Source organism: Dasypus novemcinctus, chromosome 19, assembly GCF_030445035.2.
Source record: "Dasypus novemcinctus isolate mDasNov1 chromosome 19, mDasNov1.1.hap2, whole genome shotgun sequence".
NCBI lineage: Eukaryota > Metazoa > Chordata > Mammalia > Cingulata > Dasypodidae > Dasypus > Dasypus novemcinctus.
This window is the reverse complement of record NC_080691.1, coordinates 2,009,380-2,036,164: the sequence shown is the minus strand read 5'-3', so window position 1 is coordinate 2,036,164 and position 26,785 is coordinate 2,009,380. Positions and strand designations below refer to the sequence as shown.

Genomic DNA, 26,785 nt, shown 5'->3' with positions numbered 1-26,785 from the left:
GTGAATATGATTAAACATTTTTTTTCTTCATTTCCTTCATTAAAAAGGAGATGTAGGTCATGTCATTTAACCAATCTCTGCTCATTTATGTATCTTTCTGAACACTGGAGAAATAATTGAGTTTGCTTTTAGGATTAAATATGATAAACGTGACCGGACAGAAATTTTTAGATTAATGCTTTCATAATTTGTCAAGCCACCTTTTGTGTATTATTTTATTTTTTGAAGTAGAGATAAAGTTAGAAAAAAATCAGTGAGGGAGTAGATGTAGCTCAAGTGGTTAATTTCCTGCTTCCCATGTAGGAGGCCCTGGATTCAATCCCTGGACCTTCTAAAAACAAAATAAAGTGAAATAAACCAACTCTCATTGGAGAGTGGACATAGCTCAATGGGTGAGTTCTTTTTTTTTTTTTGGCTTTATTTTTTTTAATGTTACATTAAATAAAATGAGGTCCCCATATACCCCCCACCTCCTTACCCTACTCCGCCCATAACAACAACCTCCTCCATCATCATGGGACATTCTTGCTTCCCACGTAAGAGGTCCTGAATTCAATCTCTGGTACCTCCTGAAAAAAAAAAAACAGTGGTGGCGGGGTGACGTCATCAACCAGCGACGGAAGCGATACCCGGGAAACACCTCCGCAGAGACTCTGGAGGTTGGTAGAGGCTGGAGAGGGGCTCCAGGAATACCGAATTGAAGAAAGAGAAAAGTATCAGGTAGGAAACTTCTACCCGGCACCAACTGGTGCTCTTCGCTTCCCTCTCAGCGGGGCCCTGCGAAGCTTCTGGGCTCTGCAGCAAGCGGCCTGGACCCCTCTCACCCGGGAAAGAGGTTTTCAAGGAACTAACAGCAGTGAGTTGGGGCCCCGTGCGTATCCAGGCACAGAGACCCAGTGCTGAAAACCATTTGCTGCGGGGTGCTGGAAGCAAAAGGGCCCCCATTTGGGCGGGGGTAGGGAATAAAATCTCAGCAGACTGGCTGTGGCTGAGCGGTGCAGTCACCACATCCAGTTTCTGCCGGTTGAATTCCCTAAATGCGGACTGGACCTTTCCGAGGGTCCCGCCTTTCTGCAATGACTCTCCGAGGCAGGTTAACCTAGCAGGGAAGAAACTTTAGGCAGAAAAGCCTCACAGAGGAAAACGGAGAGGGAGGATTAAACTGGACTCCTGCTGGACTGGAGAGTTCCAGAAATGAAAAGTGTAAGGAAAGTGGGGCACTGAGTGAGGAAGAGTCAACAAATCTTAGGAGCAGGGGACAAAATTCTATACAGAAACAAAGAGAACAGATCAAGATTCCTGAAGAAGGAAGAGGGGAAAAACTGGCAAGTCATGGCAGGCTGTTAACGTTTCTTGTACTGGAGAAAGGAGCGCTTATAAGAGATAGGAATTAAGCTTCAGTTTGCCGATGTAGGGCTCAGCTTAAAGGTCTCCATCTAGGGTCTACTTAATTTATTTAACGTACCCCAGGTTGATCTGTCAGCCATTGAGAGTTGTGATAAAAACTGAAGGTGTTGAACCCATTTTCATTTACTTCCTAAGGCCTCGGGGTAATATTTGCTAGTTGTTTTCATGTTGGGTTCATAGATGATCATGATGTCAGTTTTAACATGGTCATAATTTTTAGGTCATCCCAGACATAAAGAAATAATTTGCTGGGTCACAAGTGGTTGGTGACACACATTCAAATCTTTGGGACAGACAGTCCACCAGGGAGATTATAATGAATACTATGAGTGATAAAAGGTCCAAATGCCCACCTCATAGTATATGTCTAAACCCAGTTCCCATGTTTTGACCCAAATGAAATCAAAGTGATCAGAAGAAAGGCCTTACCTGTTTAAGTCATGAAGTGCATTTAATTATATCATTTAATTTTACCTTAACTTCCACAGAAGTGTGTACCCAAATACAACAGGTGGTGTTGGCAATGATAAAAATGCCTCCTTGTTCAGCTAATAAGTAACAAGTTAAGCTAATAAATCTAATGAGTTGTTGTGCAGCTATAGTTTTAGCAGTAGATTCAGTAATGTCTCCTATTGTGATTCTAATCCTGTTTTCATTTGTGTTTGCTCCAAGCCAAGGTAGCAGCAATCTGCCCAAAGACCCAAACCCAGAATTATTACCTCCCTGGGTAAATTCTCTTTCCCCTGAGATTGTAGCTTGAGGGGAGTAATCCAAAGAGAAGTTTCAGATTTATTATAAATTCCTAAAGGACTGTGAGGGGACCAATGCACATTGCCCAGGCATTTTATCAACTGTAATTGTATCATTTCCAAAAGAAAAATATTGCCTGGGGAAATGGATATGGCTCAAGTGATTGTGCTCCCACCTACCATATAGGAGGTCCAGGGTTTGATTCCCAGGGCTGCCTGTTGAAAGGCAAGCTGGCCATAATGGTGAGCTTGCCTGAGTGGAGTGCTGAGAACTGGCCCATGCAGAGAGCTGGCATAGTAAGATGATGCTACAGAAAGAGGCACAGAGGAGAGACAATAAGAGATGGAGCAGACCAGGGAGCTGAGGTTGCACAAGAGTTTGAGCACATCTCTCCTACTCTGGAAGGTCCCAGGATCAATTCCCAGTACCACCTAAAGAGAAGACAAGCAGACATAGAAGAACATACAGAGAGCAGACAGTAAGTGCAAGGCAATGGGGTGTGGGAGAAAGAAATAGATAAAATAAATCTTAGAAAAAATTTTTAAAAATTATTGCCTGGCAGAACAATGTAAATACAGTCGATGTGATGTTGTTTATAGATTTATTAGTAGGAATACTATCATTTGTCCTTAGTATCCAAGGGTCTGCCTTATTGAGACTATAAATGAAAAGCTTACCGAAAATTATTTCTATTGTGAATATTTTGCAGATCCAGTAACCTAAACCTGAAAGTAGACATGCATTGTTAATGTAACTTGTAGTTTGTGGAGGTATGTGAACTATTATGGCAAGTTTTCCAAACTCTTCTATGATATCTTTATAATTCTCTCAATCAGTTTTGTCTATTGTGTGGTTTACAGTGAGTGAAAACAGGTTCTTTCCTTCCAATACACTTTAAAGACCAATTCCTGAGACTCTGGGTTTCCAAGTGAGAAAGTTTATTTGCTAGGCAAGCAAAGAGATCATTGGTCTAGCAAGGGCCCAAAAATCTGCCCCCTTGATTTTAAGGAGTTTGGGGTTTTTATGGTTTCAAACAGGGGAGGGTGGAGTGGTTATAATCACAATAGTAAATATACACAAGCCCAGTTTTCAAATAACCGTTAAGAAAAGTAAGATCAGACTGTAATAACCATCACAATATTATGTGTATACAAGGGTGTGCCTCATTTGAAATAACCATAAAGAAAGGTGAGGTTGACCTAGCCAGTTTCAGTAATTTCAGGTATTAGCTTTAGACTATTCTATAATATAGTCAAAAAATAAGAGAGAAAAAAAATCTGTATAATGATTCAGCAATCATAAACTTAAGCTAATTCTTAATTCTTGGTTACAAGGTTCCAGGTCCTAGAAATTTTAAAGCAGAATAAAGAAGGCTTGGGTCTAGTATTCATATCTGATATGAAACAGATGGTGCTGTTTGATCTAATGAGAGTGAACCATTTGGGATCAAAAAGAAATTTGTTATGGGTAGAACTGTAGGGTCCCTTGCAATGTGCATATATCAGGGTTCATGGTGACAATTGAAACAGTCTATAAGGTTACATTCCTTTGAAAAGTCCTTGTAGAAACAGACAATGATATTGTCTTTCTAAGCCAGTACAAGGGCAAAGCATAATGAAATATAAAGATTTTATGCATTATGAATATTAGCCTTTATGCTAGGATTTTATCTGTCACCTTGGGAATAGTAGTCTGCTTTGTGACATTGCCTACTTCCCTTCCTGGCTAGTTGGATTTTTAACTCTGTATAATTAGTCCAGGAATCTGATAGAACCTCTTTTTTGTTTAGTAATGTGGACCCATGGCTCAATACCATGTAATTAATTTGCATTACCAGAAGTTAGGATACTTGGCAGGGTGCCTTTTAGTCAGGATCTGTATTTGTATGTGTTACTTCCAGTAGATCCATTATCCTGGTGTCATATTATGATTAATGGGGTGTCAGTCATGTGAGACAGGAAGAGTCCTTTACTTGTTGAAGGAAATCTTTGGCATAGTGCTTTAAGGATTTGCAAATTGGGTCATGTCATTGTGTGACAACGTTCCCAATTTATTCCCAGAGATAGGTCTGCCAGGAAAAATTTCATATGGGGAGAATTTGAATTTCCTAAAATAAATGCCATGAATAAACAGAGGGCCTAAGGTAAAATTTTGGGCCTATAAAGGCTAGGTTCTTCAGTTAATTTAGACAGCATTAATTTAAGTTTATAATTATACCTGTTTTATTAGTGTCTGTTTTTGCATGAAAATATGCAAGTACATTTTTAAAATATTCATGCTCAGTCCTTTTTGTGTAAGCCTTTATCTTAATGATAGCAGCAGTAGATGGGAATAAAATGGCAGAAAGGAGATAATTCACTTGTCCACAATTTTCAACTAGCATGCCAGATATGAAGAACCCTCTTTGCTTCCAGAGCAGGCTGAAAATCACTGTAGATCAGGGGCTCTAAACCAGGGTCTGTGGAGATTTCAGGGGCAGGTTTTCAGGGGGTCTTTGAGTTTGAATTGAAAGTTTTAATTTAAAGACATGGTGATGTTGAGTGTCATAAAATTATCTGCTGATGCATTCTGAGTAGGGGTCCATGGTGTTCACCTGACTGGCAAAGGACTCCTTGGAACAAAAATGGTTAAGAACCCCTGTTATAACTGGTAACTGAATTTCCTTCTGATGGAAGGCAGGGTTGGGTAAGAGCACAGAGTTCATCCTTTTTGGTGGAAGAAAATTGTGGATGGCTGTCTTATTGAGTCAGTATGTGGTTGATAGTAAAGTATGCATACTCTAGAACAATAAAAATTTTCCTTGTTTCTTTAGCACCAGTATTTCTACTTATATAGTCACATGGGTGACTCAAAATATTGGTAGATTTCAGTTCCTCTTAGATGTACAGATTAGTAAGAAACTTTTTGCTATAGGTGCTTTAGAGTAGTTGCCCAGGACAAGCAAAATCCATAAAAGTGTGACATATCTTTGAAAAAGCAGAAAGGTTTTTTTTTTTTTTATCTTTTTAATGTTACATTCAAAAAGTATGAGGTCCCCATATACCCCCCACCCCACTCCTTCTCCTATAACAACATCCTCCTCCATCAGCATGAGACATTCATTGCATTTGGTGAATACATCTCTGAGCACTGCTGCACCTCATGGTCAGTGGTCCACATTATAGCCCACACTCTCCCACAGTCCACCCAGTGGGCCATGTGAGGACGTACTATGTCCAGTAACTGTCCCTGCAGCACCACCCAGGACTACTCCAGTTCCCCAAAATGCCCCCACATCACATCTCTTCCTCCCACTCCCTACCCCCAGCAGCCACCATGGCGATTTTCTCCACACCAATGCCACATTTTCTTTAATTACTAATCACAATAGTTCACGAATAGAATATCAGTAAGTCCAATCTAAGCTATACTCTATTCCTCCATCCTATGGACCTTAGAATGGTTGTGTCCACTCCACATCCATATCAAGAGGGGGCTTAGATTCCACGTGGATGCTGGATGCAATTCTCCTGCTTTCAGTTGTAAGCACTCTTGGCTTCCTTATGTGGTGGTTGACCTTCTTCAACTCCGTATCAGCTGAGTGGGGTAAGTCCAATAAACCAGAGTGTAGGAGTTGCAAGTCTGTTGACGCTCAGGGCTTGGTTATGACGTGGTCAGTCCAGAGATTTAGGTCCCCTGGATATACATTAAACTGCAGCACCAACCTCAGTTCTGGTAAAAGTAACAGGAGACACTTGTGGACAAGATCACATCTGAGTCCAGCTTCATCACACAGAAACACAAACTCCAAAGTAAGGCTAACTGACATGGCACTGAGCTCCATCTGCCATGATCACAGAACCTGTGGGTCACTGTAGCCCCTTAGAAGAACCAATATCTGGGGTTGTATCTACTTTATCTGTCTCTGGGACTCTGCTAAGGCATGCATAAGGGCAACCCCTCTGATAACCTCCTGGCTATTTTGCAGACTCATAGCCATATAAACTCATTTATCCTTTCCATTTCCCCCTTTTATTCAGGTCAAAAAGCTTTATGAACTCCTGGTATTATATGTAGACTGAGATATTCTGCTGGTCCCAGTTGACCCTTTTATTCAAGGTCATTTTCTAATTATATCATCAGCTGGTACTTGATAGTAATCCCTTGGCGCCAGGGAGGCTCATCCCGGGGAATCATGTCCCACACTGGGGGGAAGCAACACATTTACATGCTGAGTTTGGCTTTGAGACTGGCCACTTTTGTGCAACACGGAGACTCTTAGGAGGTAACTCTTAGGCACCCTGCAGCTCTAGGCCTTGTTGTTATTTCAGGTGCACAGACTCACAAGCATAGTCATTAGTATCAAGGGCTTATTATTGGACCTTCATTCTTTTTTGTCTTTGCTGTTGCACTTGGGGGATTATTGCTATTCCTTTAGGGACTGTGATAGAACTCCCCTGTCTAGGAACTCAGCACTCCCTCAGTTGTTCTTATTAACTGCAACCACTATGAAAATATCCAAACAATTTTATGTACCCTGGATATATACCCCATAGAACTCCCTGCTAAGCATGTGTCCCCTGTCAATATATTGGGCTTCACTTTTGAAGAAGTTTTGGGTCACAGAGAGTTTCAACAATGGCAGGGAAGGGATACTGGTATGAAAAAAGTTGTTTTTGAGAGTTTTAGAAGGAAGTGAATGACACAAGGTGTGTCGAGTAGATTTATCTCAACTAACATCTGTGTTAATCTAATTGTGTCTTTTGAATTATAGGACTGATGCTGTTACAACTACATTGAAAGAGAGTTGACCATCAAAATGGTGTTTTTCTAGAGACAAAGAAGCTCTGAACTCCACTTGGAATGAAAGGAGCCTCATTCATACTTGGGCTCCCTGCATTCTGAGTCCATTTGGATTCTCATGAATAAGGGAGAGAATATTAACCAGGTGGGAGAGTCCTCATTTATTTTGTAAATGATTTACTTTTTAATCAGAATGTGTTATTTAATTTGACTGCAGGCAGTTAGTTGAACGAAGGCTGTCTGAGGTCAGGTAAAATTTTTGTGGATGTATAATATTTCTGGGTTTATAATTATTTGCTCATTGCCAAAGGGAAACTTGTTTAATATATTACCACTCAAGGAAGGGCTTTGTGCATTTAGACCAGGGGAAAGGTCAACATAGGAACAAGCAAATGAATAATTGTACAACGAAAAATGATATGAGTGATCTGAAGGAACAGTAGAATTTTAATACAGGCTATAGGAAGGGCAAAGGATACTTTTGGTTGGGGTTCAGTGAAGAGATCTCTGAGGAAATGACAAAGACTAAAAGAACATGAGGATGATGTGGGAAATTTTTTGAGGGGATTTCCACAGAAATGAAGGGTGATTACAGTGTTCAGTGCTGAAATAATAGCTAATATGAATGTGTTTGAGTGTTTCTGAGAAATGAATTCTTATTCAATCCTTGGATGCCTGGAGAAGTCCTAACTCAAAATTACTTAATTTGAAGGAACTATTTTGTTAAAGTGGCATATCTTGATTATATTCATCTTGAGTGACATTTAGGTTAATCAGAGAGTTAACTCTAGAAAAAAAATTTATTTTAAATTTCTGGGCTCATGGTGCTAGTATTGTCTTGAGTTATGTTGTACTACTTGCCTTTACCTATGTAAATAGAGATGTACACTCTCAGTTTTGAGCCAAATTTGAGTAAATTGAAGTAATTGAATAGATACGTGATTGTCGTAATAGTGTACAGAAGTGGGAGAGAAAGGGGGCTACTTTACAGTTCAACCTTGAGATGTTCTAATAATACTGTTTGAGTATGGCCATGCAGAACACAAGAAGAAGGAATACACTCAGGGGACTGAGATGTCAGAGAAGTCTAGGAAAAAGAAAGTTCCCAAAAGGTCCAGTTCTTCACTTCCAAGTTATAGACTGAAGCACACACTTGAATTTATTCATGGGGAGCTTATTGGAGATGGTAGCATGATTTACTTAAGAGGAAGCCTGTCATGTTACTAACTCATCCTTTAAGGTTTGTGAGTAAAGCATAAAAGTGCTCATGTAGATTGATTATGAAAGAAGGAAAAGGAGATCAGGCACAAGAGATGAAATAGGCACAAGGGGCATTTGGGTTCATAAAAGAAGAGAAACAATAAGGTTAAATGATGAGGTGATTGAGTGTGATAAGAGAGAGCAGTTGCCAGTAATGACTTCAAAAAGAAACAGGAAATCCTGCAATTCAGTTGGACATGTTAGTAATGTGCTGTGTAACATGCAGTAATAAACATGAAAATTAAAGTCACCTCCTATGTGGGCAGATATGGAAAATAGTAAGTTATCTATTGACACATCAGGCAAATACAGTGACATCAGAAATGTTCTTGGAAAAAGACCTTGACCAAAAGGGGGAAAATGTAAAAGACAAATGAGTTTATATGGCCAAGAGACTTCAAAGTGGGTTGGGGGTCATTCCAGAGGTTATGATTATGCATGTCTCAGCAGGATCTCATTAACTGCCAAAGTAGATACTTTTCCAAATAGCAGGGCTCCTGAGGTCGATGAAGACATCCAGACACAGTACGGTCAGGTCAGATAGGTCAGGAGTTTGATGCCTTGCCAATGTGCCCTATTTTGGAACTTATACTCCCCAAGGTGATAGAGTTGGACTCAGTTGTGTTTTCCCTACACATGGCTCTTCTGTCCTTCTATTTGAACATATAATTAGTATTAGAGTTGGTAGGTGTACACCCAAGAGACTTAAATCTTTGGTCTGTCCTGTTCCATCTGGGCCCTGAATCTCAATGGAGTTGCAACATTTACTCTCCATTTCATTGGTCACACCCAGGACAACTAACAAGGTGAGAATGGACAATTTCCATACCAAAGAACCAAGAAAGGCTACAACTGCAAGCAAGAAATTTCCACTCATCAATCCTAATGGATCACAGCCCTCTCTTAATTTAAAGTGGAATGGACATCACCATCCCAGAATCCTCAGGATTGGGGAATGAACTACGGACTAAAATAGACTTACTGGTATTCTACTATAGACCTATTGTGATCCTAGCAGTGGAAGAAATTATATCATTGGTGTGGAGACAGTGGCCACTGGAGGTTCTGAGGGATGGGAGAGGGAAAACAGGTGTCATATAGGGGCATTTTTGGGAATTGGGAATTGTCCTGAATGACATTGTAATGACAGAACAAGCTATTACTTATCTTGCCATAACCTACAGAATTGTGTGGGAGAGAGTGTAAATAAACTACAATGTCAACTTTAATCCATGCTTATTGGCAATGCTACAAAATGTGTTCCTCAGTTGCAATGAATGTACCACATTAATGAAGGATTTTGTTAATGTGGAAAAATGTGGGATGTGTGGGGATTAGGGCATATGGGAATCACCTATATTTTTTATGTAACATTTATGTAATCTAAATCTTTTTTTAAAATTTGGGGGACTTTGGAATTGTGCTAAGTGATGTTACAGGCCATTACATATCTTGTGATAACTTACAAAAATGTGTGGGAAAGAGGTTAAACTGTAATGTAAACTGTAATCCACACTTAATGGCAATGCTCCAATATGTGTTCATCAATTGCAACAAATGTCCCACGCTAATGAAGGATGCTGTTAATGTGGGAAAGTGTGGGAAGGGAGGGAGTGGAGCATATGGGAATCTTCTGTATTTTTTTAAAAGATTTATTTTTTATTTTATTTCTTTCCCATTCCCTCACCCCCAATTGTCTGCTTTCTGTGTCCATTCACTGTGTGTTCTTCTGTGTTTGCTTGTATTGTCAGCAGCACTTGGAATCTGTGTCTCTGTTTGTTGCATCATCTTGCTGTGTCAGCTCTCCGTGTGTGCGGTGCCACTCCTGGGCAGGCTGCACTTTTTTTCACGTGGCATGGCTCTCCTTACAGGGTGCACTCCTTGTGCGTGGGGCTCCCCTTCACAGGGGACGCCCCTGCATGGCATGCCACTCCTTGAGCATAGCAGCACTGTGCGTGGGCCAGCTCACCACATGGGTCACAAGACCCTGGGTTTGAACCCTGGACCTCCCATGTGGTAGGTGGACGCTCTATCAATTGAGCCAAATCTGCTTCTCTCCATTTTTTATGTAACATTTATATGATCTAAGTTTCTTTTTAAAAATTAAAAATTAAAAAATTAAAAAGTAAAAAAAAATATTCTCATGAAACATATGCTGAAATATACATGCTTGGAATACATCTGGCAGTAAATACTACATAAGTTGAGAGGTAATGTTTGGGAAGTAGATTTGAAGCAGGCAAGGTAGGGAATCAATAGATGGATCTGGGACCTGGCAGAAAAACCACCACCCTTGCACATGTGGAAATTGGTACTCCCAAGATGGCTGCTGGAGAAACTTGGCATGAATCCCATTCTGAATGAGATTTCCTCTGGAAGCTAGGAGAAGCCCTGAATGTTCTCCAGGGGCCTTATCATAGGTCCCTCCTGGGGGATTGATTGGTGGGGGAGTCCAAACAGCAAACAGCTGGGACTACCTCCTGTCATTAGCAAAGAGTGTTATAATTAATGGTTCTAAAAGCAAATGCAAAGGCCAGCTGACCCTCTCTTGCCTTTTGACCCCTGTTCTTGCCTTCTGCCCCCTTTCTGGCCTTTTTCACCCCTCAGCTCGATCAATACACAAGTAAACCTTGGGATTTATGATCTGTAATCTGGAATTGTAGTCTGTCAACCCTTTTTACCACTCTTCAGCCCCTTCCTCTTTACTTGGGTCCCATGATCTGTTATTTTCTCCCATTTCTCTTCTGATCATTCCCTAATAAGTTACTGGCCTAACTAAACCAGCTTGCTCTTGAAATTAATTTCTTACAGTTTAGCCAAGTGCATAGAGAAAATCTGACAACAGGTTCAATGAAAAGGAGATTTCCTTGAACAGGTTTGCTGTTTATGGGTATAAGTGGCAAACTATGAGGAGGAATTTTTGACAACAGGGTGAGGATCTGAATATTGAAATGAGAGGTGACTTTCCATGTAATAACTAGGTGTGATATGTAACCCTTAAGATATTTGAAATTGGGATACAGGAAGAAGCAATTCAAACTCAATCTGTGTTTTTCAGTGCCCATATAAATTTGTCATTTTACTTCACCTCTCTGAGCCTTAATGTAGGACATTTGTTATATGAGTAAATTAGACATTATCAGTTGGGTTACTGAGAAGATTAAATTTTAAAAAAATATATAATTCTGCAAACATGTTGAATATAATCATTTTCTTCCTGGAATTGAGGTACAAATGATTAAGCTAATCTTTGGTCTGATCAACCTCATAATATATATATTCTTTTTTTTCTTTTTTCTTTTAATAATATATATTCTTAAGCTTCTTAGTTGATTTCCAAATATATTTGTGTGGGATGTAGAACTCAGTGTTGAGTGGGCTGCATTGTACATATGGAAGAATAAAGATGTTTTAGGACAGATGTATCCAGAAGGTCAGGTTCATGGTAGATCAGGAAGGGGGAATCCAGAAATCAGAAATGCATGTGAGAGAGAGATTGGAAACTGAGGCATAGTGGCCTCACAAGGAGAGACGTGCTATCTCCATGGGTATGCTTGCAACCTAAGGAATGTGGTAATTAAGAGTTCCCAGCAAATGGGATGAAGCTGTTAAAGGCTGAAAGAAAAGATGAGTACATACTTTTTGTAGTGAATAGAACACTTAGACTTTGTTCCTTGAGATAAGAATTTTTTAAAATTCCTTAGACTATGGGTAATGCTGATAGTTAATGCATGTTGCTGCTTGTTGTTACGCAGGCTACGTGTTCCTGCTTGTCACGTAGACTGGGGTATATAGAGAGCCTCTTGTAAACAATAAATTTGTCTGATGAGTCTCTACTTGCAGACCCCCTGATCCCAGCTCTCTCATTCTTCCTTTTTCTTTCTTTCTTTTTCTTTCACTCTCTTTTTCTCTTTCTTTCATTCCCGATAACCTCTGGGTCCAAATCTCCAACAGAGAGCCAGTGCTATTGCGAAAAACCAGTAATATTTATAACAGAGATTCCAGTATGCTTCCTCTTAGGGTGAGGACCCAATTACAGGTGTGATTTTGGTTAGGGATACCTATGTTTTGGAATCAGCAATGAATTAAAAGTCTCCAGTGAACCAGAGAGCAGGTGTTACAACTCGGCTGAGGCTCAGGGCCCAGCTGGCACATGGACAGTCCAGAGATTCAAGTCTTCCTGAGCATACACCAACCCCAGCACCAACCACAGGTTCATTAATGACAGAAGAGGCATGTGTAGAGAGGTCACATCTGAGCCCAACTCTGTCACATTCAGGAGCACAAGTTCCAAAGCAAAGCCCACTGACAAGACAATGAATGCCATCTGTCATGACCGTAGGACCTAGGTGTCTCTGTAGGTCTCAGGAGCACCACTATTGGGTTGTATCTACTTTGGCTTTCTCTGAGATCCTGCTGAGATGTGCATAAATGTGATCCCTCTGATGACCTTCTGACTCATTCCAAAGTCCCTTAACCATATAAACTCATTTGTCTTTACCATTTCCCTGTTTTAATCCAGGTCTTTTTCCAATTGCATCACCAGCTGGTACTTGGTAGTAATCCCTTTGCTGGGGGGAAGGAAATGCATTTACATGCTGAATTTGACCTCAGCAGAGTTGTAACACCTGCTGTCAGATTCATTGGACCCAGGTCAGCTAACAGGGAGGTGAGAATTATCAACCAGCACACCAGGGAACTGAGAGTGTCTACAACTGCAAGTAGGAATCCCATACAACAGCCATGTAGGAACTAAGCACCCTCTTGATTTAGAGGTGGAGTAGACATCTCCATCCCAGGGTCCTTAGAATGAATGAATAAAATATGGATTAAAGTGCACTTACTAGTATTCTACTATACAATTGTGACTCTAGCAATGGAAGAAATTGTATCATTGATGGGGAGACAGTGACTGTGGGAGTTGCCATGGGCAGGGAGAGGGAAGAAGAGGTGTGCTAAGGGGGTATTTTCCAGATTTGGAGTTGTCCTGAATGATATTGCAAGGACAGATGCAGGACATTATATATCCTGCCATAACTCACTGAATGGACTGGGAGAGAGTGTAAACCACAATTAAACTATAACCCACGCTGTGTAGCAGTGTTCCAAAATATATTCATCAAATGCAATGGATGTGTCACACTGATGAAAGATTTTGTTGATGTCAGAGGAGTGGGGGTGGTGGGGAGTGGGAGTATTTGGGAACCTCTTATATTTTTTACTCTAACATTTTATGTGATCTAAGTATCTTTAAAAACTATTACAAACAAAAAAGGAGTAAAACTGGCATATTTTTTAAAAAGTCTCTGAACATCATGGGCTAATTAATAAATGCAATTCATGGATTTTCATCTTCTTATCTATAATAGCCAGAGAAGATAAGATCTCCAACATCTTGACCCTGGGAAAGGAGAGTCTTATTTCTTTTGAGCATACCTTATGTTCTGTTAAAAATTGTGGTCAAGATTTGAATATTCTAAGCCCCCACTTGACATAGATGTGCAAAGGACACAACCAATCCAATGTCCACAGAGAAAATGTGGAATGGGTGTGGGAAGGGTAGCCATGGTGGCTGCTGGGTTTGGGGAATGGGAGGAAGAGATGAGATGTGGAGGCGTTTTTGGGACGTGGAGTTGTCCTGGGTGGTGCTTCACGGACAATTACGGGACATTGTAGATCCCCCCAGGGCCCACTGGATGGAACGTGGGAGAGTGTGGGCTATGATGTGGACCATTGACTATGGGGTGCAGTGATGCTCAGAGATGTACTTAGCAGGTGCAATGGATGTGTCACAATGATGGGAGAGAGTGTTGCTGTGGGGGGAGTGGGGGGTGGGGGCGGTGGGGTTGAATGGGACCTCATATTTTTTGAATGTAATTTTTAAAAATAAATAATTTTTTAAAAAAAGATTTGAATCTTAATATTTCTTTCTCCATTCTCAGCTTTGCTGTCCTTCTGCTTATCTGGTTGTGAGTGAAAATCCAGAGGAAGATAGATGCCAGCTAAGGTTTTGGCAATGCAATCCCATGTGAGTAGGTAATTCTTTGCACCTCTGTTGCCAGCAGATGGGAAGATTTCTCCTATTGGTGTGACTATTCCAAGTGTATTCAGGAGTTATTCAAGGATCTTAGCTTAAGTTTAGGACTCTTAAGTTAAGTAGGACTCTTTGTTTATTATGGTAAGTTAGGTTCAGATCAATGAGTAATTTTCCAAGGTAATTACAAGAGTTGGCTAAAGCTACCATTAAAGGTGTGTATTCTCTGAGAAGATTTTAGAAGGTTTCTTTTTCTCACCCATCCCATGGCCTCATTGAATAATAAAATCACGGATCATGTTAGTGCCTGAGATTGGCCTGGCCATATGATGAATAGTGGTGACAGAAGTGAGTAAGAAGAGATGTTTACAGTCAGAAGGGATGCTGAGTTTTCAGCTGTGCGTGCAGTCAGCCCAACATTACAGGTACTGGGGTGTAGGGGTAGATATATTTGTCAGAAGTGCATGAGAAGTTTTGTACATTAAATGAAATTAGGAATAATGTATTTGTTTCCTCCAATTTTGATTTTCTTAAAATTTTGATGGAATATATTTTACATTTTGAAATGCTTTTTAAAAAGATTTTAGAAATATATTCATTAACTCCTCCTCATTGTTTGCACTCACTGTCTACTCTCTGTGTCTTTTCATTGTGTGCTCATCTTCTATTTAAAAGAAACCAGGAACTGAACCCAGGACCTCCCATGTTGGAGGGAGACAACCAATGACTTGAGCCACCCCTTCTGCTGGTTGAATCTCTCACTGTGTTTCCTATTTGTGTCTCTTCATTGCATCATCTTGTTGTGTCAACACATGATGCCAGCCCTTAATGACAGCTTACTGTCTTGCTCATTTTCTTTAGGGGTACACCAGGAACCAAACACAGGACCTCCCATGTGGTAGGCAGGAACCCAACTATTTGAGCCGCATACACTTTCCTTGAAATAATTTCTAAACAAGTGCAATTCTCCTTACCACTCTTGCTCAAATTTCCCCACTTCAATTTTCTAAATCAAATTTATTCAAATTTTATAAGTGGATGCTATGTATAGGAATTATTTTTTCCTTCATTTTGTCTGTGGTTTCAGAAGCTGTATAATAGGTAGAATAAAATTTATGTCTCAGTGAAAATTATTAAAGATTAGTAAAGGCCAGAGGCAACGAACAGGATTGTTTTAATGTTTCACAGACAAATGAGATGAAGACAAAAGTGAGACAATGAAACTGATCTTTGTACACTCCAGAAAAAGTTGAGATTGGGAGGTCTCCTACCACAGGAATGGTCAGTCTAAGGCCATGTATCAGTACAACTCTCTCAGGAGTCCCTGGCTTGTGACACTGAACCATCTCTATTTATGCATTACAATGAATACCTGAGCTATATAGTACTGAGGAAAGCAGGACCTACTGATTTGAATCCTATTCAGTTTTGCAGAATTCTGGTTATGTTTTCAAGGGTCCCTGCCATTTCAATGAATAATAGACCTCTGAATTGAATTTAGATAGAAAGCACTTGATACATGGACTTACATTTGCCAAAATGCACAACATATTCTTAAATTATTTTATAAATGAGAGGAAAGTGAGCTCATCTATATAGGGGAGTAACCTAACCATACCCATTTTTCAAAATGATATGTATATAATGGATATTGCTTGCCTTATATCTGTACATTTACTTAAAATTTCCTAAAACAAATATTGATTTATTATTAATGCTCAAAGGAAAACAATAATTAGCAGAAAGAGGCATAATTACAAATTTAGTGGGATATTTCCAGATGTATGTCATACCCAATATCATGTGATTTTCTTTTACAATGGGGTATTATGGGTTCAGACTGTGTATGTGCCTGTGAGTACATCTGAAAGGCAGATGGAAGTTCAGCATTGATAATGATGTTACTGGAACCCCAACACCTTTCGAGTTTTATATACACAGTTTCTGCTTTTTTAGTGCTATTATTTTGTACATCTCACTTGAGACTTTGGTAAGGATAGCCCTGTGTGAACACAAATTTCTGTGATTTTTTTAGGCGTTAGTGACCTTCAAGGATGTGGCTGTAGACTTCACCCAGGAAGAGTGGAACCTGTTAGACACAACCCAAAGAAAGCTGTTCAGAGAAGTGATGGTGGAGAATATCAGTAACCTGGTCTCAGTAGGTGAGACTCTCAAACTTTATTTACCACCTATATCTATCTTTTTTCTGTGTAACATCTATCTGATCTACCTATATATTGATCATAAATCATCTTCCATTTTTTAATTCGGGTATCTAAATCAGCTTCTCCAAATTGTATAATCTTTCTTACATTATATTTTTATATTTTATAATTGTAATACATTTATATTGTGCAAACAATCCCTCTTCATTTTTTATTTACATCGAGTTCACCCCAATAGAATTTAATCTTCTTGACCACAATTTTTTTGGTCTTTCTTTATTTTTCTAATATTACATTAAAAAAATATGAGGTCCCCATATACCCCATCCCCCTCATCCCACTCCTCCCCCCATAACAACAATCTCCTCTATCATCATGAGACATTCATTGTATTTGGTGAATATATCTCTGAGCATCGCTGCACTTCATGGTCAGTTGTCCACATCATAGCCCACACTCTCCCACTTTCCACCCAGTGGGCCATGGGAGACATACAGTGTCTGGTAACTGTCCCTGCAGCACCACCCAGGACAACTCCAGGTCCCGAAAACACCCCCACATCTCATCTCTTCCTCCCACTCCCTATCCCCAGCAGCCACCATGGCCACTTTCTCCCCACCAATGCCACATTTTCTTCAATTCCTAATCACAATAGTTCATGAATAGAATATCAGTAAGTCCACTCTAATCCATACTCTATTCCCCCATCCAGTGGATGTTGGAATGGTTGTGTCCATGCCACATCTCTATCTAGAGGGGGCTTAGATTCCACATGGATGCTGGATGCAATCCTCCTGCCTTTAGTTGCAGGCACTCTTGGCTCCATGGTGTGGTGGTTGACCCTCTTCAACTCCATGTTAGCTGAGTGGGGTAAGTCCAATAAACCAGAGTGTAGGAGCTGAAGTCTGTTGAGGCTCAGGGCCTGGCTATCACATGGTCAGTTCAGAGATTCAGATCCCCTGGGTGTATATTAAACCCCAGCACCAACTACAATTCTGGTAAAGTAAAAGGAAAGGCTTGTGAAAAGAGATCACATCTGAGTCCAGCTTCATCACACAGAAACACCAACTCTAAAGAAGGGCCAACTGACATGGCACTGAACTCCATCTGCTATGACCATAGATCCTGTGGGTCTCTGTAGCCCTCAGAAGAACCAGTACCCGGGGTTGTGTATTCTTTATCTGTCTCTGGGACTCTGCTGAGGTGTGCATAATGTCAACCCCTCTATTAACCTCCCAGCTCTTTTTTTTTTTTTTAAGATTTATTTATTTATTTAATTCCACCCCCCTCCCCTGGTTGTCTGTTCTCTGTGTCTATTTCCTGCATCTTGTTTCTTTGTCCACTTCTGTTGTCGTCAGCGGCACGGAAGTGTGGGCGACGACATTCCTGGGCAGGCTGCACTTTTTTCGTGCTGGGCGGCTCTCCTTACGGGGCGCACTCCTTGCACGTGGGGCTCCCCTACGTGGGGGACACCCCTGCGTGGTACGGCACTCCTTGCCCACATCAGCACTGCGCATGGGCCAGTTCCACACAGGTCAGGGAGGCCCGGGGTTTGAACCGGGGACCTCCCATGTGGTAGATGGATGCCCTAACCACTGGGCCAAGTCCATTTCCCTCCTGGCTCTTTATTGGAGCCTCATAGCTATATAAACACATTTGTCCTTTCTATTTCCCCCTTGATTCAGGTCAAAAAGCATTTTTAACGCCTGTTATATACAGACTGAGATATTCTGCTGGTCCCAGTCGAACCTTTTGTTCAAGGTCATTTTCTAGTTACATCATCAGCTGATTGGTAGTAATCCCTGGGCGCCAGGGAGGCTCATCCCCAGGAGTCATGTCCCATGCTTGGGGGAAGGCAACACATTTACATGCTGAGTTTGGCTTCGAATCTGGCCACATTTGAGCAACACGGCAGCTCTCAGGAGGTAACTCTTAGGCACACTGCTGCTCTAGGCCTTGTTCTTATTTCAGGTGTACAGGCTCACAAGCATAGTCATTAGTATCAGGTGCTCATTGTTCAGCCTTCATTCCTTTTTGGTCGTTGCTGTTGCACTTGGGGGATTGTGGCTGTTCCTTTTGGGACTGTGATAGTGCTTCCCTGGCTAGGAACTCAATACTCCCTCAGTTGTTGTTTTTAATTGTATCCACTATGAAAATATCCAAACATTTTTTTTTTTTAAAAGATTTATTTATTTATTTAATTCCCCCCCCTCCCTTGGCTGTCTGTTCTTGGTGTCCATTTGCTGCGTCTTGTTTCTTCGTCCGCCTCTGTTGTCGCCAGCGGCACAGGAAGTGTGGGCGGTGCCATTCCTGGGCAGGCTGCTCCCTCTTTTCACGCTGGGCGGCTTTCTCCACAGGTGCACTCCTTGCGCGTGGGGCTCCCCCACGCGGGGGACATCCCTGCGTGGCACGGCACTCCTTGCGCGCATCAGCACTGCGCATGGCCAGCTCCACACGGGTCAAGGAGGCCCGGGGTTTGAACCGTGGACCTCCCATATGGTAGACGGACGCCCTAACCACTGGGCCAAAGTCCGTTTCCCCCAAACATTTTTATGTACCCTCAACATATTCCCTGTAGACCTCCATGCCAACTGTGTGTCCCCTGTCAATAACATCCCACACCAGTATTCCTCCGCTGCCATTGTTGAATCTCTCTGTGATCCAGAACTTCCTGAAAAGTGAAGCCCAATATATTGCCAGGTTCCCTTAATAGTAAAATGGAATATAGCAATGAGTTTAAATGTTAGATACAGAATACATATTAATTTGGAAAAATTCTACATCCTAACTTTTTCTTTTCTTTTTTCTAATTATTAACCTTATCTTCACAAGAGTTTTAGATCACAGTAATTCATATATAGAATTTACAGTACTCCCACATATCCAACATAAAACCTTTTCCCTTCCATAGCAATAATCTTTTTACATATTCATACTATATTTACTGAAACTGATGTACAGATATTGAGACAATAGATATCAAACAAGGTAACATTTGTGCTTACAATGTGGATTATATTTTAGACTATACAATTTTCTAAATTTTTAGTTATCTTTTACATTATGATTTACATTTTAGCCTATCAGCGCCTATATATTTCTGGTGTAATTTTACATGTCTTATATCCATCCTTGCATACTCTTATGGAACACTTATATTGCCCACACAGTTCCATTGGTTCCATCTATTCAATACCTTTTTCCCCCTCCCTTTAGGGCCCACAGTGACAGTCAATCTTCATTGCTCGAAGGGCTGTGTTCAGAGATACTTGCAACAGTGTTGAGGGCTTGGCATGCTCAACTGCCCTAATGCCCTGGGAGCCACCATTTCTCTTGAGAGAAACAGTTCCCTCTATTTGATGGCATTAGTCCTCCCCAGGATGTGGGTATACCTTCAGTCTCATTATATGGGTCTCTATCCAATGATATAACCCACTCTGGCAAAACGAGCATTCACATATTCCCTTGGAGCTTGTCCTGCATCAGATTATCTGTTTTAAGCATCTTAAACAGGTAACTTTCCTTATTATATTTTTGAAAAGGTTTTCTCAGCATTATACTTTCGACCAAATACCTGACAATCTCCTATATTTGTATGTTGTCCCACCTCCCCCCAATTTCTTGGGCAGTATTACCCACCCTCCCAACCCTAGCCCCGCTCAAGCCTGCAAAGCTCCACCAAAGGTAACCCTATGCCCTCATTTTATCCCTTCCTTGTACAAATACTTACTCCAGCTTATCATAGATTTCACCCATGTAAGTGTCAGCTTACATCCTTCCTCTACCCTTCGATTTCCTCTAAGTCTATCTTCCAGTCTCTAGCTCTCTGAGCAGGTTGGTTTACTTATTTCGTATCATTGAGGTCATGTAGTATTTGTCTTTCAGTGCCTGGGTTGCTTCACTCAACATAAGGTTCTCAAGATTCATCCATGTTATGCCGTGTATTTGTAGTGTATTCTTAAAGCTGAATTGTATTCCATTGTATGTATATACCACATTTTATTTATCCATTCATTGGTTGATGGGCATTTGGGTTGATTCCAACTTTTGGCAATAGTGAACACTGCTGCTATAAACATTGGTGTGCATATATCGGTTTGTGTCCTTGTTTTCATTTCTGCTGAGTATATACCCAGCAGGGGAATAGCTGGGTCATATGGCAAATCTATGGTTAGTTTTTTGAGAAACCACCAACCTGTCTTCCAGAATGGTTGGATCCTTCTGCATTCCCACCAGCGGTGGATGAGTTTTCTTATTCCTCCACATCCTCTCCAGCATTTGTAGTCTTCTTTTTTTTCATAGCTGCTGAAGTTATCGAGTAAGATGGTATCTCATTGTAGTTTTGATTTGCATTTCCCTGATAGCTAGAGAGTTGGAGCATTTTTTCATGTGCTTTTTAGCCATTTGTATTTCTTCTTTGGGAAAGTGTCTGTTTAAATCTTTTTCCCATTTTTTAAATGGGTTGTTTATCCTTTTATTTTCAAGACATAGGAGTTCTTTATATATGCAAGTTATAAGTCTCCTATCAGATATATGGTTACCAAATATTTTCTCCCATTGTGTAGGCTCTCTTTTCACTTTCTTGACAGCCTCCTTTGAGGTGTAGAAGGCTTTGATTTTGAGGAGGTCTCATTTATCTATTTGTTCTTTTGCTGCTCGTGCTTTTGGTGTGAAGTTCATGAATCCATTTCCTATTACAAGGTCTTGTAGATCCTTCCCTACACTGCTTTCCAAAATCTTTATGGTCTTGGCTCTTATATTTAGGTCTTTGATGATCTTGAGTTGATTTTTGTATAAGGTGTGAGATGGTAATCCTCTTTCATTCTTTTACATATGGATATCCAGTTCTCCAGGCACCTTCTGTTGAATAGGCTATTCTCTCCCAGTTGAGAGTGTTTGGTGGCTTTATCGAATATTATATGGCTATATATATGAGGATCTATATCAGAACTCGCAATTCGGTTCCATTGGTCTGTGTGTCTCTCCTTGTGCCTATATCATGCTGTTTTCACTACTGTAGCTTTGTAGTATGTTTTGAAGTCAGGTAGTGTGATTCCTCCAATTTAAATTTTCTTTTTCAATATGTCTTTGGCTATTCGGGTCCTCTTTCCTTTCCAAATAAATTTCATAGGTAGTTTTTCTGGTTCCTTAAAGAATGCTGTGTTGATTTTTATTGAGATTGCATTGAATGTGTAGATCAGTTTTGGTAGGATAGACATCTTAATAATATTTAGTCTTCCTATCCATGAACAGGGAATATTCTTCGATTTATTTAGGTCTTCTTTGATTTCCTTGAACAGACTTGTGTAGTTCTCTAAGTTTTTTACATCTTTAGTTAAATTTATTCCTATGTATTTGATTTTTTTATTGACTGTTGTAAATGATATTTGTTTCTTGATTTCCTCCTGAGCTTGCTCATTATTGGTGTACAGAAACACTACTGTTTTTTGCACATTGATCTTATTGTTACAGACTAGTGATATCGACCAGACTCAGACTCTGAATAAAGTTCGAATTGAGAGCTTTATTAGCTGTGTGGCGACTGCCTCGTCCTATGCAGAGGGGAGAGCAGCCTTGAGTTGTGGGGGAAGTTTGCTTATATAGGCTTTTAGGTTCAGGGAAGGGGGCAATAGCTCAGCAAGCAAGCATGTACAGAAGCAGGTGTTTGCAGTTAATCAAGTGCTGGGAATTCTATCAGGGAAGACAAGCAGTTGGGGAGTTTTTGTTATTTACAAGGGTCTGAGTCAGGTTGGTCTTTTGCCAGGGGTGGCCTTTCTACAGGAGGTGGCCTTGAGATAAGGTTTTACAGTTGAGCCAGCTTGTTACAGAAGCGAAGATATATGCGTTTAGGGGGCTGTGGAATTATCCTCTTGGGTGGTGGTGGTTACACGCTCCTACTTCTCCACATTATAACCTGCAACTTCACTAAACTCATTTATGAGTTCTAGGTCTTTGCTGTAGACCTCTCATGGTTTTCTATGTATAGGATCATGTCATCTGCAAATAATGAAATTTTGACTTCTTCCTTTCCAATTTGAATGCCTTTTGTATCTAGTTCTTGCCCCAGTGCTCGAGCAAGTACTTCTAAGACAGTGTTATATAGAAGACGTGAGAGGGGCATCCTTGTTTTGTTCCTGATCTTAGAGGAAAGGATTTTAGTATTTCACCATTGTAAATGATGTTGGCTATCGTTTTTTATATATACTCTTTATCGTGTTCAAAAAGTTTTCTTGTATTCCAATCTTTTGGAGTGTTTTTATCAAGAAAGGGTGCTGTATTTTGTCAAATGCATTTTCTGCATCTATAGATAGAATCATGTGATTTTTTTCCTCAATCTGTTTATATGGTGTTTTACATTGATTGATTTTCTTATGTTGAACCATCCTTGCATACCCGAAATGAATCCCACTTGGTCATGGTGTATAATTCGTTTAATGTGTTGTTGAATACAGTTAGCAGGTATTTTGTTGAGGATTTTTGCATCTAGGTTTATTAGAGAAATTGGTCTGTAGTTTTCCTTTCTTGTCGTGTCTTTGTTTGGCTTTGGTACTAGGGTAATGTTGGCATCATAGAATGAGTTAGGTAATGTTCCTTCTGTTTCGATTTTTTGGAAGAGTTTCAGCAGGATTGGTGTTAGTTTTTTCTGGAATGTTTTGTTGAATTCACCTGTGAAACCGTCTGGCCCAGGGTTCTTCTTAGTTGGGAGGTTTTTAATGACTGATTCTATCTCTTTACTTCTGATTGGTTTCTTGAAATCATCAATTTCTTCTTCCATCAATACAGGCTGCTTATGTGTTTCTAGGAATTTGTCCATTTCCTCTGAATTGTCATTTTTGTTGGAATATAGTGTTTCAAGTATCCTCTTATGATAGTCTTTATTTCTGTGGGGTCAGTGGTGATGCCTCCTTTCTCATTTGTTATTTTGTGTATTTCCATTTTGTCTCTTTTTTTCTTTGTTAGTCTAGCTAAGGGTTTGTCAATTTTATTGATCCTGTCAAAGAACCAGCTCTTGGTATTGTTTATCTTTTCAAGTGCTTTCTTATTTTCTATTTCATTTAGTTCTGCTCTTATCTTTGTTATTTCTTTCTTTCTTCTTCCTTTGTGGTTACATTTTTTTTTTTTACTAATTGCTCCAAATGTGCAGTTAGTTCTTCAATTTTTACTCTTCTTTTTTGATGTATGAATTTATTGCTATAAATTTCCCTCTCAGTACTGCTTTTGCTGCATCCCATAAGTTTTGGTATGTTGTGTTATCATTTTCATTAGTTTCAAGGTAGTTATTAATTTCTTTTGAGATTTCCTCTTTGACCCACTGTTTTTCTAAGAGTGAGCTGTTTAATTTTCCATATCTTTGTGTGAAATCTGGGCCTCTGGCCCTTGCAGATTTCCAACTTCACTCCCCTGTGGTCAGAGATATTATTTTGTATGATTTTGATCTTTCTGAATACACTGAGCCTTTCTTTGTGGCCTAGCATATGGCCTATCTTGGAGAATGATGCATGTGCACTTGCAAAACATGTGTATCTTGATGTATTTGGGTGTAATGATCTGTAAATGTCTATTAGGTCCAGCTTCTTTAATATACTGTTCAAAGTTTTTCTTCATTACTGATTCTCTTTTGAGGTGTTCTGTCCAAAGTTGATAGTGGTGTATTAAAGTCTCCCACTATAATTGTAGAGGCATCTATTCTTTCACTTAGTTTTTCCTGTGTTTGCCTCACATATTGGAGGCGCCCTTGTTAGGAGCATAAATATTTATGATTGTTCGTTCTTCCTGAAAGATTATCCCTTTCACTAATATGTGGTATCCTTCTTTGTCTCACAATTGTTTCACATATAAAGTCTATTTTGTCTGATATTAGTATTACTACACCTGCCTTTTTTTGGTTATTGTTTGCTTGTATGATTGTTTTCCAGACATTCACTTTCAACTTCCATGAATTCCTGGATCTAAGATGTGTTTCTTGTAGATAGCATTATAGATGGGTCATATTTCCTTGTCCATTCTTCCAGTCTGAATCTTTTGATAGGTGAGTTTAATTCATTGACCTTTAGTGTTATTACTTTCAAGGAATTATTGATGCTAGCCATATTTTGTTTGGACTTGTGTTTGCCATATTTTGTGAAGCCTCTGCGGGGCTTCGTGGGGTCGCAGGAGGCGAGGACGACGCGGCCCAGCTAGAGGAGACAAACCACGGAGACTGGCTGATGGCGCAGATCCGATTTATTGAGGAAGTGTTTGACAATATAAGCCCGAGGGAACGGGGGTGGGGCTAGTGCGGGGTGAGAGCTGATTGGTGAGCACGGGGTTTTTGCCTGTCTGTGGTGTGGGAGCTGAGGCGCTGCAGGCCGGCGCGGGGAGGGCTGTTGCTGGCCCCGGCTCCCTATTGGTCCGGGTGGGCTGAATGCCCTTATAAGGTCAGGCGGTCGGCTCGGCAAGCAGGGTGGGGCATGAGATGACGTGCAGTGGGAGGGCCGAAGGGCAGGCCGAGGGCGGTGACGCCTGTACCAGGCCGAGGGCGGAGCACCCGTACCAGCCACCCTTACCCTAGTTGAAGCGGTACCTACTTCACACCAGAGCTGGCCAGAGAGGCAAGCCAAACTGTTGCCTGACGCTGTGCCTCATCTCCCCCTTCGTTTTTACTAAGAACTAGAGAGGCAGCGGCAATAAGCTGTCGCTCTTGCTGCGCATGCTGCAGGGCGCCAAGGACACAACAAAGGAGGAGGAGGACGAGCAAGAGCCCGGCACCGATAATGCCATAGAATGCCAGGTTGGCAGGGATGAACAGGCTGGCGAATTTTTGCCCCAGCTCCCCGAGGACAGATGAGGCGAGCTGGGGAATAGCTAGGTCTGAATAACTCTCTCTGTAGGCCTGAAGCGCCAGGGTGTGGTTGTGGAAGGAGGCATTATAAGAAGATAGTACTAGGTTTCTGAGGGTGGACCGGTGGGCAGAGCGGTTGACAGGGACAGGGGTGATGCAGAGCTGGGAGAATGGGTAGCGCCCATCACACAGGGTGTTGGCAAGGGAATAAAGGGTATCAACGTCCAGGGCAAGCAAGTCTATTTGTTGCTGGAGGTTTAAGATGGCATGGTGGTGGAGAAGGTTGATGTCCATTTGAGTGCCAAGGGCTGCTTGGGTTGTCGCTAAGATGTTGTTGACGACTCCGGCAGTGAGGGAGGTTTGCGTTAGGGCAACGGCGGCGGTAGTGGTGGCTGCTAAGGAAGCGATGAAGGCGATGGCGATGGTGGCGGAGAGTCCGAAGTCGCACTGAACCCTGCGGGGTGCAAGATCTGATGGGGACAGGGGACGGGGGGAGAGTTGGGGAGGGACCCAATCAGAAGCGTTGATGGGGACCCATATGAGGGGTGGCTGGAGAACCAGGAAAGCATATGGGAAGGAGTTATTCCAGAGGTTGGAGAGAAAGCAGGCCGCGGAGGGGAAGCTTAGAGTTCTGCAGAGGAGAAAGGCGAATGGGGGCTTAACGTAGGCAAAGGTGTGAATGGTTTGAGTGGAACGACTGGCGAAGGTTGACGTTGAGCCGTTGACCGTTAGAGTGCCATTGGAGAGGGAGCAGTTGGAGAGACAGACGAAGGGTCGCAGGTTGAGGCAGGAAGAGGGCCCACAGAGGGACAAGGTAGAGAAGGAGTATGCGGGTGTGACCCGGAGCGGGTCGGCGAAGATAGTGGTACTTGTTTCATTAGGAAGCAAGGCCATGGGGGTGAAGAGGCCTGTGGCGGTAGGGTTGGGGTGTGTGCAGTCGCGCCAGCGAAAAGACTGCAAGGGCGCAGCATGGGGGGAGCCTTTGGGACTGCAATTGGGGACGGGGGGGCGTTGCACATAAGCTGCAAATTGTTTGGATCGGGTGGCGTTGGAGGTGGGTGGCCAGAGGCCATCTAGTCGGTAGGCTATGCCGGAAGCGCGTGCGGAGGCGGAGGTGCGATTGTACCAAACTTCGCAGATATTGCGAGGGAGGAAGTAGAGGGTGTCAGGGAAGGACGAGTCAGACTGGTTACTGAGGGAGAGGAAAATGGCGTCCTGGGGGGGTGAAACGGAAACGTTGAGGTGGGAGGAGGAAGGTTGGAACATAGGGTTGCATGGGAGGCCTAGGTCGCAGGAGGTGTGGTAAATGGCGGGGAAGAGGGGGCTAGAGCGGGTCAGAAAGAGGAATCCGGGGGGGGCTTGTAAAGCTGCCCAAAGCTCATACTGGCTGCACGGCTTAGTGGCTTCTCCTGTTGCGGCAAGGGAGAGAAGAAGGATGAGAAGGAGAACAAGCGAGGTGGGGGCGTTATTTGGTGGTGGAAAGCCAGGGATTGAAGGGGATCAGTAAATCCCAATAAGTCTGGAGCTGCTTGGCCGAAACCTTACATTGGTGGCAGGCCAGTAGGC

At 41.6% G+C, this 26,785-nt stretch overlaps 1 protein-coding gene across 7 annotated transcripts in view; it reads left to right on the top strand.

The window, feature by feature from the left end:
- The first annotated feature begins 608 nt into the window (after positions 1-608).
- LOC101441609 (zinc finger protein 709-like) overlaps positions 609-26,785 on the top strand; it is a 60,905-nt gene continuing 34,728 nt past the window's right edge. For 4 of the 7 annotated variants that reach the window (XR_011646453.1, XR_011646452.1, XM_023589896.3 and 1 more), the window contains exons 1-4: positions 609-720; positions 6,911-7,084; positions 14,142-14,227; positions 16,269-16,395. Coding sequence is in view for 5 of the 7 variants with exons in the window: in XM_023589896.3 (XP_023445664.1) it covers positions 14,195-14,227; positions 16,269-16,395 (160 nt within the window). In the remaining 2 variants the exon portion in view is untranslated. The remainder of the gene's footprint in view (positions 721-6,910; positions 7,085-14,141; positions 14,228-16,268; positions 16,396-26,785) is intronic. The other 3 variants (XM_058281125.1, XM_071209699.1, XM_058281124.2) reach the window with 2 other exon arrangements.